The sequence below is a fragment of the Pseudopodoces humilis genome, chromosome 4 (genome assembly GCF_049639895.1).
Source record: "Pseudopodoces humilis isolate 2021_Gansu_Grassland_sample_001 chromosome 4, ASM4963989v1, whole genome shotgun sequence".
NCBI classification, from domain to species: Eukaryota; Metazoa; Chordata; class Aves; order Passeriformes; family Paridae; genus Pseudopodoces; species Pseudopodoces humilis.
In genome coordinates this window covers 60,125,023-60,141,080 of record NC_142203.1, presented here as the reverse complement: position 1 = coordinate 60,141,080, position 16,058 = coordinate 60,125,023, and the positions used below count along the sequence as shown (strand labels likewise).

General features: G+C 38.8%; 2 protein-coding genes across 2 annotated transcripts in view; both read left to right on the top strand.

The window, feature by feature from the left end:
- Positions 1–10,632, top strand: part of DDX4 (DEAD-box helicase 4) — a 46,317-nt gene extending 35,685 nt beyond the window's left edge. The window contains exons 21-22 of the mRNA XM_088054041.1: positions 10,343–10,396; positions 10,550–10,632. Coding sequence (XP_087910167.1) covers positions 10,343–10,396; positions 10,550–10,573 — 78 coding nt within the window. The 3' untranslated portion in view covers positions 10,574–10,632. The remainder of the gene's footprint in view (positions 1–10,342; positions 10,397–10,549) is intronic.
- IL31RA (interleukin 31 receptor A) overlaps positions 10,554–16,058 on the top strand; it is a 30,794-nt gene continuing 25,289 nt past the window's right edge. The window contains exons 1-5 of the mRNA XM_005531160.3: positions 10,554–10,632; positions 11,167–11,463; positions 12,852–12,972; positions 14,474–14,640; positions 15,799–15,950. Coding sequence (XP_005531217.2) covers positions 10,581–10,632; positions 11,167–11,463; positions 12,852–12,972; positions 14,474–14,640; positions 15,799–15,950 — 789 coding nt within the window. The 5' untranslated portion in view covers positions 10,554–10,580. The remainder of the gene's footprint in view (positions 10,633–11,166; positions 11,464–12,851; positions 12,973–14,473; positions 14,641–15,798; positions 15,951–16,058) is intronic.

Sequence of the window (16,058 nt, the reverse complement as noted above, 5' to 3'; positions counted from 1 at the left end):
TTAGTCTGTTAGGTCTGGTGCAGCTTTTAATGATTTTGAAAGATTGGGCAGTCAACTTTCAATGTGTCAGTGAACTCGATGTATTAATCTGTAAGAACAGGCAACTAATCAGACCTAGTATAGAATAGAGGTTCAATAATTAAACATAATTAAGGGTCAGGTCCTGCCCTTTCTTATATTCTTACTAAAGGAAAAAAAATGTGGTATACCAAAGAGCACTTAGGTTACAGTTTACGTCTGATTCTTTTGAACTGCGTTTGTTTCGTCTGTTACCTCATAGTAAAACAAATGCAAGTTTTCAAAAATATCACTATGCATGCTAATACATACTTATTAAATAGCAAGGGGAATTAAAAATTGTGAAAAACAGAGTTCACTCCTTAGAATTTTAAAAATTTTAGTAAAGGATAAAAGAAGGACAAACAACTAATCCTGCACTGGGGTGCTTTTGGCGAACAACCAAAAAGCATGGAGGTAGCTTAAAATTATGTTCGCTATATACAGTAACATTGCTGCATATTCATTAGCTTATACATTATTTAAACATTCCGTTGAGTTTTTCATGTTCTAGGAACTCTTGTTTGGTTTTAATTTCTGACTTGTCTGCAGGACATTCTGTAAATTAGTATTTTATTTCTTCCTGTAGTTTTATCCTATTGGTTCACACTCCCTGATAGCACTGATCAGAGTTGGTAGATCTTTCTCAGATTCCTTGCTCTGTTTTTTGTCACTGTTATCACTTGAAGAGGCCAGTCTGCAGATGTAAGAAACAGAATAATTGCTTTACATTATTCTCTGAGTTAGTTATTTGGAAGTATTTTAGTCTCTATTTTAACATTTTGTTAAAGCCCATGATATAATCTATTTATCACACTTCTATTTGTAAGAACTATACAATGCATACTTAAACCGTCAGATTATACAAAGCAGTTAAAAGTATGTAGAAGTTGTAATATATCAAAATACTTCTGATGCAAAAAGCTAATCTGTTAATGTGAAAGCCAATATTATTTTATCATCTATAACAAAAACCATTAAAGCAGTTTGCAGTGCAGCCTCACACCAAGGTTATGGTTGATGGGGAGATGGCATTTTGAATGAACATCATTCAAAAATAAAAAGGTAAGCAAATGGGCTACCTGGCTGAATCTGATGACTAGCTCTAAATAGGGTGAAGGCTAATGAATGATCTGGAAGCTGGAGGGGATGTTGAGCTTGCGTGTTAAAACAGTCTGAAAGAACCTGAGCTGCACAAGCCATGGAAGTTGAAATGAGTCAATCTGTAGCTTCTCTTGTGTGTGACACTAGTGCAGGATAAACAATTTGCTGTCTGTAATGGATCTCTTCCTGAATTAGGGCCAACTGGTGTTACTGATTTCATTATTAAAATTCAGTATCTGTTCTCGGAGAGTGTCTGCTTAGAGAGAGGCCTCTCAGTGCTTAATAGGAGACCTGTAACTAGGGACTTTGGATTTCCATTTACTAACTTCACAGCATCTTAATTGCAAAGTTCCTTCTGATTTTCAGTCCCGTTATTCCTTATTATGTTCGTGATGACCGCAGTCTTCTTCCAAGCCATTAAGTGGAATACATTTGTTAGTTTTAAAGGGGATCACACTTGATTTATTCCCCTGCCCGTGCTCTAAATGATGCATGAGGTGCTTACTCGCCGGTGGCTGTTCCCCAACGCGTTTGTTTCTCTGCGCGTGTTTCAGCCATTTGAAGACGCTCTGGACCTCATTCCCCCTCACCACGGCCGCCCGCCTGATTACCGCCCTTGGGGAGAGCGGCGTCCCCGCCCCGCCCGGCCCGGGAGGAGCGGGGGGGCGGGGCGCTGCGGGGGGGCGGCGGGGCGGGTCCGGGCACGGGCGGCTGTCGGGGTTCCGGCAGGGCCGAGATCTGCCCGCGGGGCCGTGCGGGGCGGCAGCCCGAGCCCGGCACCGCTAGTCCCAGCGCCGGGCCTGGGGGTCCTGCCCTGAAGAATTGCAGGAAGAAGCGTTCCTTGTGCTCAGCCGGCAACTTCCTATTTTGTCCGTCCCTTGGCCGTCGCGGGGAGGCAAAGGCCCCTGTTAAACCAAACGCCCGTTCTTGCAATTGAGGTAAGTGAAAAAGACGTTTTCAGAAGAGGTCTCTCTGCTCATTTTCATTTATATGAAACGTGGCAGAGTGTGAAACTCTTCCCCGGACTGTTACTTGCGTGGATCTCTAGCAGTGAAGCTCGCTTGCATTCGCGTCTGTCCATGCGTTCATCCCAGACTTGGGGCAGGAGGATATGCTTCTGTGTCTCTTCGGGCCAAAGAGATCCTTTTGGTTTCTTTCTTTCAAGTCCATGAGATAGTAAGAATCGAAACTTTCTGTTTAGCTCGTTGCATTCGTCTCATTTTGTAAAGAACGTGATACAGCTGCTTGGCAGTGGTTTTCCTTGTGTGTGTGTAATGGTTAAGAGTAAGCTCTCAAAATGTTTGCATTGTATGCAATTATCAAAGGAAGGAAAAACTCTTACTTAATTTTTCTCTGCTTATTTTGTATACACTCAGATTTTCTCAGAGTGACGTATCAGACTTAAATGCGTGGGTCCCAGGTTTCTTCAATGCTTGCAATTTTTGCCTTTTGGGGAAAAATATTTTTGTAATGTTTTTGTCTCCATATCCATCATGAGTACCATCTTCATGCACTCATGCTTAAATTGGGCAAGTGTCACTTGCCTTCTCACCTGTAATGGATTGCTTGACTTGTCTTTTGGGAGTGGAGGGTCTGTGAGGAGCAGCTGAGGGAGCTGGGGGTGTTTAGCCTGGGGGAAAGCAGACTTGGGGAGACCTTATCACCCTCTACAACTGCCTGAAAGGAGGTGGTGAGATGAGGGTCTGTGTCTTCTCCCAAGTTATAAGCAGTGGATAAGGAAATTGCTGCAAGTTGCACACAAAAGGTTTAGATTAGGTATTAGGAAAACTTTCTTGCCAGAAAAAATTGTCAAGCACTGGAACAGGCTGCCTGGGAAAATGGTGGAGTCATCGTCCCTGGGGGTATTTAAAAGGCATGTCGATGTGGCATTTGGGAACATGGGTTAGCAGTGGACTTGGCAGTGCTGGGTTAATGGTTGCACTTGATGGTCTTGAACCAAAATTATTCTGTTTAAAATAGTTGAAATCCAACTTCTAGACTCCATCTGTGAATTAAGAGATTGAGCAAGAAAAAGTTTTCATGCATGAAGGAAGCTTTGTGTATTGGGCAAAAGAATGGAGTGGTCAGATTTTTCTGTCAGAGGCTAGTCAGTAGCTAAACAAGTTTCAAAAGGGATAAAAAGGGAGAAAATATAAGCTTTGGGCTTATATTATAGAGGTTGCAGTATTGAAGATTAAAGATACTGATTTTTCTATAATTATTTAAACCTGGGGAAATTTTGCATTTTTTGTGTTTTGGTGTTTGTAGGGGGCATTTTCCATTCAAAAATTACCTACTAAGAGATGTCAGAACATAAATGTGTTTAGTAGTGTTTGGAGCCTGATTTCTCACTACCATGCCATGTTCTGCCTCGCAGTTTTGATTAAGATCCAGAAGTATTGTTAGTAAAGTTTGCAGCATAGATGGTAAAGAACAGCAGGATATATAACCTTTATGAGTTGATCTGAAGCAGCAGGGTTATGGTGCTGCAATGAGTCTGAGTTCATAATGTTTTCTAAAATACGTGATTAAATATCTTTTTCAGTTATTTAATATATTACATGTACAGATAAGTTTCGGGGTCGTGATAATCTTTCTTGAATGTAAAGAAAGTATGCAAGTGAAGTTTTGTGCTTATTTTATTGTCTGTGGAGCATGGTATTACCTGCACTGTGGAGCATGGTATTACCTGCACTGTGTTCCATGTTCTTCCACTTGCAGCACTGGGTAATACAGGGATTATAACTATATTCTGCATTTTGGGGCTGTAGCTGATTCCATAACAGTCCAGAAACGTATTTGCTTTCTTCCAAAACAAGTTTTTTTAACATTATTTAAGTAGATGTGTGTTGTACGTCTAGTTCCAGTCTTAGTTTGAAAGGCAAGACTGGAGAAGGTGAACTAGTGCTCCGAAATAGTAGAGAGAATCTTCCTTTTGATTTTCTGACAGATGTGTATTCTGTACAATACAGATTGAAGGCACTTAAGATTGGAGCCACTTTAATCTGACAAATGTGAAAGATTTTGATCTGGCTTTTCAGTGAGAGCTGCAAGTTTCTTTAGGGTTCAGTGTATGGATCCTCCTACCCTGCCCATCCATTTTGCCCACCTAGTTGCTTGCCACACCAAAGACAGCTTGTTCTCCATCAACACAAAAGGGCACAAAGGCAGACGTTGTCTAATAATGTCTTACTTGCTGAATCATCTGGTGCAAAGTCATCTCTCAAAGTAGACCTGTGCAGCCCAGGTAGACTTTGTAGTCACTCAGACAATGAGCCAAAGAAGGAGGCTTGCTCCAGCAAGAGACCTGTACAGGAACTCTCTTTAAACCATAGCTTGTCTGCTTTTCCTTTGTCAGTGAAAAAAGAACATGGAAGGACAGTGCCTGAAAGCAGCATTTTGTCTGGTAATACACCCAAAATTTAGTTCTAGTGATAATGATGACCTGACCTTTCCTTTAGTGAGCATTAGCAAATTGGATGTCACTGTGTGACCCATATGTAAAGATAAAGTAAATCTTGTTTTGCATTTGTAACTTTAAGCTTTTTCTGTAAAAATACTGTTTCTTTTATGAGGTACAATACATGAATTAGTAAAAGAATATCTGTTTTGCAGCTTTTTTTATCTATCTGAGCATTTTGTACTTTAAGATTTCTATAGAGACTTATTTGTTATGCTTGTTCAGAGAAGAATGACTTATATTCTTTTTTTTTCCTATTAGTATCAAGCTTATGTGGTTAAAAATTTGATTTAAATTCCAATGTAGCAGCATTTTATATTATAATTTACAAATATTTAGTGTACTGCTTTATGAGAAAAAAAAAAGACTTTCCAAAACATGTTTTGCATCTGTAACTCAAGCGTATACTAAGCAGAATAACTGTTATCAGCAGTTATTAGCAGAACTGACTTTTCCTGGTCCCTGTGTCCTTCATAATTTTAGAACAAAAGTATCTTATCCTTTTGTGACTAGATTTGCTATTTAGAGACTGAAAGAGGAAAAAATGCCTTTCCTGCTTTTTCAGTTTCCAGTTGGTTTGAAATTTTTAAATTAACAAGTTGTTTGACATGATGTGAGGGGTTTGTTTTTTGTTTTTGTTTTTTTTGGTGTGGTTTTTTAGTTTTGGGGTTTTTTTTACATTATGGTGCTCTTAGAACAAGTTTCTGTGGTCAACAGTTGATGCAGCATTTTGAGAGCCTCACCATGTGGCTCCTTCAGATATGTCTGTAAGCTTAGTAGTTTTCTGAATAGATATGCATTGTTTGAATTAATTTACTTTAAGTGGTGTTAGTAGATTATGATATCATTAAGTTTTCTGGTAGGCCATCATAATTTAAAATACATACAGGTTTATTTTATAGAAAAAAATGCACGTAACACCTATTTAAAGGTGTTTCAAGTCCCATGCATCCTGCTCTGAGGTTCAACTGAGTATTTTAAGCTCAGTTAAAGACTGTGAGTTGTGAAATCACTGTGCCCAGCATCTTTGATCACAGTGTCTGTCATTTTTCCCATGGATGGGCATAAGTCATCAGGGTTAAAGAGCTGAAAAAAACATTATCTGTCCCTCAAATTTACTGCTTCTTCCGTTAAGTTTACTTGTTATTGTCTTCTCTTGACCAATGTAGAAAACCCTCCATTTTCCTCTTAGGATGCTCACTGATACTCACCTTTGATGCAACTGATCATGAATCTGGTGCACCCTATTACCAAAAAGTAAATATTTGAATAATTTTCCTGAAATGTCCTCTTTCCCTCTAGGATTTCCCTAAGTGCAAATGGATTTGAATCTTTGAGTTCTGAAAACAGATGGTTATTCCTTTTCCAGGTGCATTTTGCAGAACATCGTGGTTGGGTGGCCCAAGGGGTAAGAGTGGAGGCTTAGGCTTCTGGCTTTCAGTGTTTGCTGGCTGTGGATAGGACAAGGTCTGTCTCTCCATGTAAAGCCATCATGGGAGAGCTGTAGCAATGGATAGTAAAGACTAAATGAAAAGAGGGTCTATTCAGCTTCTTTCTTCCTTCATAGTTGTTTAGTAGAGTGTCAGACTTCATAGGAAAGACTTTCTTGTCATGTTCCAGCAAAAATGTTAAAAATTGTTGAAGATGACAAGAACTTCTCTCTCTAGTCTCTCTCCCCAGTTCTCTCCTCTATTTCACCAATGCAGATGCTTGTCTGATCATGTAGCAAGTTGCTTACATTTGCTAATGTAGTACAAATACTTTCCTTCGTTTTCTGCTGTTTTGGCAAGTAGGAGTAACTTACTGTGTGGCTAGAGAAGCACTAGAAGAGAGGAAAAAAGTACAGGATGAGGAGCACCAACTGTGTGTGTATGGAATCTTTGACTATTTAAGGTTTCTGGTGTGCGTGTGAAACTAGCATTTTTCAAAGGCTTCTAACTTGGCATTGCAGCCACTTTGGTTATGCCTGTTCTTGTAGTGCTGTGCTCCACTGTGGTGGGATATGTCATGGTATGTGGTATTTTCAGCTTAAGCATTCAAAAATATTTTCATGATTTGCCAATACTTCTGAGTTCAAATTAGTTCCTAAAAAAGTATGGGATTACTGGAACTAGTTAAAGGAATATGATAAAAAATTTGGAAAAAATTGGAAACAGCTAAACTGTTTTGGTTGAAACGCAGCCTCTTCTGTCTCATATCCCTCAAAAATAGCAAATCCACATGTGCAGGATATCAGCAGAAGCTTTATCTCTTATTATGGGGAATAAGCTAGGAGTTAGAGATACACATGTGCCTGCAAAGCTGTGGTCTTGGCATAGTGGAGATGTGGTGGGATGGTTCCTATGGCAGGAGTGCTGGAATGGAAGGATACAGGTTCTTTATGAAGGACAGGCAGGGGAGATGAGGAGATGGTGTTGTCTTTTATCCAGTGACCACTGGGGAGCACAGAGCTCTGCCTGGGGGCAGGTGAGGAGCTGACAGACCAGTAATGGGGCAGGGACAGGGGCAGGGACAAGGGGACATCATAGTGGAGGTCTGCTACAGGCTACCTGACCAGGAAGGCTGAGCAGATGAGACTCTCTACAGACAGATTTGGGGAGCCTTTTGTTCATAAACCCTGGTGTTCATGGGGGTCTTCAACTTCCCCATCTGTCTGAAGGACAGCACAGCTAGACATGTGCAATCTAAGAGGTTTTTGAAATGTGTTGGTGGTTACTTCCATCTCCAGGTGGCAGTGGAGTCGATGAGGAGAACTGCTGTGGTGGACTGTGTTGTCCCCAACGTGGAGGGGCTGGTGGGAAGATGAAGCTCAGGGGCAATCTTGACTTCCATGACTGTGAAATGCTGGAATTTGATCAAGATCCTTAGGGCAGCAAGGACAGTAGGCTCATTATCCTGGATTCAGAGGAGCAGACTTCAGCCTCTTCAAGAACCTGCTTGGTAGAATATGATGGGATAAAAGCCTGGAGGGAAGAGGGGCCCAAGAGAGCTGGATGATACTCAAGATAAAAATCTTTCTCAAGCTAAGGATTGATGCATTCCAACAAAGAGGAAGTTGGTCAAAAACACTGGGAGGGCTATTTGGACGAGCTCAAACACAAAAAGGAAGTTATACCGAGTAGAAGCAGGAACAGGTAGCCTGGGAGGAGTACAAAGAGCAGCCAGGGATCAAGTTAGGAAAACTAAGAGTCTTGATAGAATAAAATCTGGAGAGGGCCATTAAATGAAGGGCAATGAGAAAAGCTTCTGGTGTTGTGCTGGTACAGAATACTTGGAACAAGTACTTTTTTTTATTGCCATCAATAGTGTAATCCATCTTTACTTCTTTGAGAGCAAAAACATACATCCTATATGAATAAGTGGTAATACATTTTCTTTATGTACTGGCTTTGTTTCTTGATGGAACACATCTTGCTACTGCTGTATTCTAGGAGTATGTCACTGGACAAACAACACCCTGATTTTTCTTTGTATCCCACATGTTCTTTTCATTTTTTTTCTCCTGTTTTTTTTTTACTGTCATAGCCTCAAAATTTATAAAATGCTTCTCAAGACAAACTTAAAATAATATTTTAATTGATTTCTGACAGAAACTGAGCTCAAAGCATTGTTTTTATCATGTTTTTCTCTTTTAGATTACTGTAAAGTTTAATTTTTTAAGAAAATCCAATAAGGTTTTGTGGAAAAAAAACATAGTGTGGAGTATAATCTGTACTGCCTATATCCCACTTAGATCTCTGTCCAGTAGCCTGGTGCACACCTGCTTCCTGGCATTATCTGAACCTGTGGGAGCAGGAGATACTTTATTGGGGCTGAAAGCTACTGGTGTGCCTGTTTTAGGGAGATAGTACTTGTCTCCCACCTGGAGCCATCCTGAGACACAGGTTCAATGGGGAGCTGAAATTCCAGGAAAATCTGAAAACCTAATGTGAAACATGGACCCTAGCAACCTGCAAAGTAGTAATGCCCCTGTGTTGCTTATGAGTATAGTAACTAGAGCTGCATGTCCAGGAAGTAGGAATAGTGGGCTCTAGCCCCTCATGTGGTGAGGGCATCTGACACCTCTGTTTTCTACAGGCTGATCTCTACTTACTAGCCAAAGGAGTAGTATGGGTTGCCATTCATGCTGGAATTGGACCACTTTACAGGGGTTCTTACAGACAAGCTGAGGAAGCAGGGGCTGCATGAGCAGTAAGATGAATTGAAAACTGGCTTAATGGAGGCCAACCACTGGTGGTGTATCCCAGTGGGCAATACTGGATCCGGTCCTGTTCAACATTTTCATTAATGTTCTGGATTAGAACGCTCTGGCAGAGACTGTCTGCAGTGAGTTTGCTGATGACACGAAACTGGAAGGGGTGGCTAATGAACCAGAGGGTTGAGCTGCTGTCCACAGCGACCTTGGCTGGAGAAACGGGCTGGCAGGAATTTCATGAAGTTCAATAAGGAGAAGTGCCAAATCCTTCATCTGGGAGGTGCAACCCCAGACAGCCGTACAGGGACCTGGCCAGGTGGAGGGCAGCTTTGCAGACAATGTTCTGGTTGTCCCTGACACCCAGTAGAACGTGAGCCAGCAGTGTGCCCTTGTGAAAAGAATACTGGTTTCCTGGGCTGTGTTAGGACTGCATCTAGTAGGTCAAGGGAAATGATCCTGTCCCTCTGTTCTGCTGACACATGCTTGGAGTATTTAGTCCAGTTCTGGACTCCTGATAGCAAGAGAGACATGGACAGAGTTCAGGGAATATCCACAATGACAGTGAATGTACTGGAGCATCTGCCGTGTGGGAGCTGGAGCTATTCAGCCTGGAGAAGAGAAAGCTTCTCATCAGTAAGAGAAAGATCTCATCAGTACCTGAGGGGAAGGTTCAAAGAGGGTTCACATAGTGATCTTTCCAGTGATAGGACCAGAGGCAGTGGGCACAAGCTGAAACAGAGTAGGATCCTTCTGAACATCAGGAGATACTTTTTTTTTACTGTGAGAATGGGTGAATACTGGAGTAGGTTACCAGAGAGTTTGTGGACTCTCTGTCAAGGGACATCTTCAGAAGCTGTCTGGACATGGTCCTGGGGAGCTGGCTGTAAGAGGCCCTGTGTAAGCAGGGAGTTTGGATGGTCTGTAGGGGTCCCTTCCAAACAAACATTCTGTGATTCTGTAAGTGCTGACAGCAGCACTCAAGGCAAGAAGAGTGTTTGATTTTTGTAATTTTTTCTTACAGAACACTAGATTCATCTGTCCTCCTAGAAGAAATCAGTCTACTACTTTGCTTTCCTCCTTCTTAACCTAGAGTCTGAGGTTTTTTTGGCTGGACAGTAGTTAAGTAGTTCTTTTCAAAAAGAAAGGCAAAGAGAGGTGCCTTCCTTTGTCTTCGCAGAGTGCACTCAGGGGTGTTCCAAGGGATACTTAACCAGGGAAAAACCAATACAAATTCACCCTCCTTTGGGTGAAAGGTGACCTGGACTGTTGTCCACATCCTGAACATTTCTTGACTATGTGGTGGTGATGAACATGATAGGCAGATAATTCCTTCTCTTACAGCAGCCTTCATTTTCAAAAGAATTTGCTAGATGAATCTGCTTAGAAAAGACTAGGCAGGCTGAATGTCAAGTGAATGGAGATACATTTCTTACCAGTTATTTAAATGATCCTTGGAAGGTAAAACTCTTGTGTGGATTGGATTTCCCACAGTGTTATAGTTACACTTGTCTTTCTCTTTGTTATAGGAAATGTACACAACTTGTCTTAGTAAAATTGCATCAAATTTCTCCATTGTTCAGGTAAGTAACACTTAGACAAAGCAATACTTCACTTGAATACAAATGGGAAAAGCTATTAACATTATTAACTCTTGCACAAATCCTAACAAAGTACTAAAAGGGCATCTTCACTTTACTTTAAAAATAAACATTTTTATTTTTATTTTATGATAGCATTTTCTGCCCACACTTATTTGAGAAGGAAATGTTCAGCAATTTGGTTTGGATGTTTGTCCTACTCTGCAGCTCTGTAGCAGGTATGTTTCTGGATTATTAGCACCTGTCTTGCCATAAGAAATTTTTCCAAAAGGTAAAATTTGCCAAATGAAATTTTGAAGAGTTCTGAAATATATTGCAGCTTTGTTGTAAATTTTAGCCTTACTGATTTAATGTATTTTTGGATATTGTAAGTAATAATGATAAATGCATGTAAGTTACATGCATATCTTTTATATATAGGAATGTTTTGTAAAAACAGACTTGAAGTACAAGCTTTTTTTTTCTTCCTTTAAGTCTATTAATAAAGTATATGAGTGGAAACTTCCTCATTATTTCTGTGAAGTTGTTGAAATACCACTCTAATGTAAACACCTATTGTAATACAGTAATTAATGTGAACTTCATTTTCAATCAGCAGTGTCTGATTTCAGTGACTAACTGGGCATTTTATTTGATTTCTAAATGAAAAAGAAAATTAAATTATCTTTAGACAACAAAACAACTTACCATTTTTCCACTAGTATTTTAAGAGGAATATGGCTATGTGATGTCTTTGATTTTTTTTTTTTTAGATGAAAACTCCATCAGAGATGCTGACATTTTTCCTTCATCTCCTGAAATTGAAAGAGGATCCTCCCTGGAACTATCTTGCGTTCTTAGAAAGAGTGACACACCTCAGAGAAATGCAAACCACATCATCTGGAAACTGAATGATGCATTGATTTCTCCAGAAGAATATAACATTGTGAATGAGACTGTATCTAATATAACCATCCATAATTTCACTTACAGCACAGCTTATGTGGAATGTCTCATGAAGTACTTGGACAAGGAACTACCTTTGGTTCACACAGTAGTTAAATCTGGCTGTAAGTAGAAAGGCAGAAAGAATAATCTTAACACTTTTTAATAACTTAATATAATAATATTACTTCTAAAACAGCTACTTTTGGTTGTTGCATTTTAAAACACATGTATTCAAGTATATATATATTTATATACGTATTATTTTTTTTCTGAAATAAAGCATGAAATTACCAGCATTTCTTACTGACACAGGTCTGTAACCACTCAGACCCTTTTGCCCAGATGAAGTTTTCTGTCGAGTTCCAAAGATAGTGGGTCTGTCCCTTTGGTTATATCTTCTTTCTAGACTAGCCAACTTAAGCTTTCTCCAGAGATGATTTCCTCTCTAATCCTCTCTTCTGAAGAAATTATATTTACACTCTCTTACAGAGAATGTTAAAATATGTGTATGAATTCTCTAATTCATTGAACAGATTAAGTCAAGATGATACTAGCAGGTGACTGGGCCTCCCATTCTAATAAAGAAGCAATAAAAGCAAAACATCTGTAGGAAAAAATCCAGCAAAAGCCTTGCTTGTCTGCAAAGCTTAGTGTGCTGTAAGCTTGTTGATAAAAGCAAGATCTTTTGACGATTCTATTAGATGGGACAGAAAAATGCTGTTTTGAAAAGAGGGCTTTTTCAAAAGTTTTTTTAGTTTATTTCACTGGGCACTGTTCTTTTCTACTCCACTTTCTTCTAAGCGAAATTGAAGTGAAGAAATTGAACTGTAACAAAAAAGTCTTTCAGGGTGTTCGGGTGTTACATTTTTATGGATGACTTCAGACTGTAGAGATTGCAGAAGATTGTTTCCTTTGTGCTGTCTTGCTTTTAAGATAATGAGAGTCCAGAATTAGTGATCTCTTTGAGGTCACATAGATCTGTTTCCCAGGAACTTCGGCACTCTTGAGGCTGGGCAGGTGTCTCAGATTCAGGTCTTTCATAGGGTAAATGATTAGGTATTTAGAGAGAGAACCAAAAGGAGTTCTGTCTGTCACAGAATGCCTTTTTGTTGGTGCTTTTGCTGTTTGTTTTCCTCTTACTTTCTGGACTCACCTTAAACTACAGATGTGTTTCAGGGGATAGACGGGGTATGTATATGCTTAGATGTTGAAGATAGTGTATGAAGTGGTTTGATATGTGATAGTTAAAGAGTTACTGCCTTTAGACACACTTAGTAAGGTATTTCTGAGAAGTAGTTGGAGAAAATCTCACTGTCTCCTCAGGGTAAGATTGAGTGGTTTTGATTTTGGCTTTGTGAAGAGTTCTGGGGGCAGTGAGGGATGATAAAATGAAGCACTATGAAGACACTGAATGAAGTTTGCCGTAATTGCTTTTTGACCAACAAAATCAGGTGTACATAAAGTTACTTCTGCTGTTTTGTTTGTTTTTTTTTAACCTCGCTAATTGTAGTTCGTCCAGACATGCCAGAAAATATTTCCTGCATTTACTTCTATGATGTTAACCTTACCTGTACCTGGAGTGCAGGAAGAGAAACAAGTTTTACAACAAACTATACTCTTTACCGAAAACTGTAAGTACTAGAGATACTGGGCATTGGGCTGCTGGGGTGTGACAACCAGTTCTCTTCCTCTCTCATCCTGACTTCTGTTTAAAGAAAATTTGAAATCATCATGGAGATTGGAGTATTGGCATTTCTCAGTAATTCAAATTGGTTAATTCAGGGTTGGTAGTTGTTGAAAATACTTGCAGTCTGATACCTTTTTAGTGTGCTTTATAAAGGAAATAAGCATTCTCAATGAATATTCAGTAGAGAAATATATATATCAGAGTTGATGCTCACTTGTTCTTTGAAGTAACATTACTAGTGAGATTGAAAGTTGAGTGCCCATACACACAAATGGAGAATGGAGGCATTTATGGGAGAGTTTCCCAAAAACTTTCTATGTAATGAATTATCCTCATTTTGGGTGTGTAAAAAAGTTTGCTTTCTCATCTGCTTTAAAAAATTCCCATCAAAATTCATTAAACCACTGCTTTACTGCAGTATTCTGCTTGACTCCAGTAGTGTTTGACCTAGTGACCCTTGGAGTCATAAGGTTTCAGTGAAAAAATCCAGAGCTGTCCTTTTGGATTGCTTGGGGATTTCTTTTTACAAATACAAATTATGTGGTCTCATGCTTTCCAGTGTAAAAGCATAGATACTTGGTTCTTTCCATTTCTATTAGATTTTAAATGTTGGTTAGGAGCTTGCTTTTTCATAAGTAACTGTGAAAATAGTGAAATCAGTGATGTTCCAAGGCAGATCTCAGAAAGGATTTTGAAGGTGATAGCACAGATCTATCCCAGATGAACTTGTCGATCTGACCTTCATAGTGCTGCTTCTGTAGTAGTAGTAGTAGTAGTAGTGCTTTTTTTCTGCCTAACCAAGACTCCAGGTAATACTGTTTCATGAAGATATTTCTAAAATGGCTGAAGTTATTCTTGAGAATAGGAAGGAATTCAGACTCTGAATGGTACTTTTTCCATCTGGATGGTACTAGCACTATTGTGCTAGTGTATACTATCTTTTTAATTTAAATTGTGAGGTAGGGAAACCTCTTTATTTTTATCTCCATTTTAGCTTTGATGTTTTAGTCTTCTACCCTTTTAATGTGTAACTTTCTTACTACTTCTGGTGTTTCTGTATTTTATAACTTAGCTGCATTTGTGAAGCCAGAAGCTAAAACAGCCTTTGAAAGCACATTTCAATATTATTCCTTCCTGTATAAGCACAGACTTTTTATTAGCCACAGAGTCAATTGGACTGCAGAACTATTTCCAGCCAAATCTAAACATTAGTTTTAATCCTGGTATCTCCCTAGATGAGTTAGCATGTGACTGCAAAAGCACTGGTACAAGGGGGCAGGGAAATTAGGAAAGGGTATTCATTTGCACAAACATGTTGTCTAAAGATGTTCACTGGTAAAAAAGTCTTGCAACCTCAAAGATATAAATGATAAGCTAAGAATTTGTTTGAATTATTCTAAGAATGTCCTCTAGTTTCTAACTATTTTTTTTGTTCTCTTTTATAGGATGAGTTCTCCGTATACAGTCAGATCCTGTCAGAATACAACAGAGTCATGTTCATTTTTTTATCCATACAATGATTATAGTAATGATTTTTGTTTTCAAGTGGAAGCTAAAAATGTTTTGGGTGAATCCTTAACAGAGTGTGTTTCTATACCTTTGCAAAAAATAGGTAATTAAAAAAGAATTAATAAAGATTTAATTTATCACCTTTCCATGTAAAATTCTTCAAATTGGTTGGTGTTTCAGGAGTAATTTTCAGCAGTTTCTTGATCTTACTGTGAAGTGGTGAGAAATGACAGGGTGTTGTTTTCATGCTATGCAACATCTAACTGCAACAATACTTCTTTAAGCTAATATCTGATATATCCATTATAAATTTTTAATATTTGAGAAGTGAAGGCCTTATATTAAAACTTTTTGTCATCCTAATTGGTACTCAGATGCTAATATTTCTGAGTGGCACCAAATACCATTGCAACATGTGGCTGTAATGAATAGTGATATTGCAGTTTCTCAAGGACCATCCATTATTTGCTCTGCTATTCTATTTTCTGGTTAGGAATGTTAAAAAAACCCACCTGTTCTATGTGAGGTAATGATTGCACAAAAGAATATTATTTTGTCTATCCCTTCTCCTTCTGTCCCGTGCTTCTCCTCTGTTCATTTTGGTGTTGTTAATCAGTAACTCTTGTAACTGACTACTTTTTGCTGCAGCACTCAACATCAGTCATATCCTTTATTCCTGTGTTCAGACCTGCTGTGACTCCTCAGTACTCTTCACATATGACTCTCATTACTCTCCACATTCTCCATGCCAGACTTGTCTTTTCTCATTGCTAGGCCATTCTTTTCCCATCATCTCCTTTACACTTCTCTCCCCCTCAGATCCTTTGCAGCTGAATTCTTTTCTCATCTGCAGTTCAGTCTTGTCTTTGGCATCCCAGCTCTGTTTCATTTGTTTTCCCTGCTGTTATCTCTGGGTAATATTTTTCAGTGCTGATTCAAATGAAAGACATCTGCACATCTATTTGAGAGCAGGTTTGTGAGTAGAATCACAGAATCATAAAAAGGCTTGGGTGGGCAGGGACACCTTCCACTAGACCATATTGTTCAAAGTCCCAAGTAATTAAATCAGTTATGTGTGCAATTTCTCTTACAGTTTACTTTTTATATGTAGGATTATGTCTATAAAATAAACCATCACATGAATACTCCAATAGGATGTGTGTTACTGGGATAAGGATTTAACTTCTTGGAACACACAGAGAAATTTTCAACTTTTATAGAAGCATTTTCCTCTCTTAATGTTTTTGTTTCTTCTTTCTAGAGAAATTTGCCTCTCCTGAAATACTTTCAGTAAAAAAAATCCCTGGTATTAAGCAGTTACTTATGGTAACCTGGAAAATGCCTGAGAAAATTATCCCTTTAAAACATATAATTTGCCAGGTTCAATACAGAAACTTGTATTCAAACTTTACCGTAAGTTACATAATTTTTCTTTTGCATGCCAGTTTCTTTGTGACTAACATCTTAATATTATAAAAATTATAGAAGAAAGAAAAGCAACAGGTTTTTTGATATAATGAT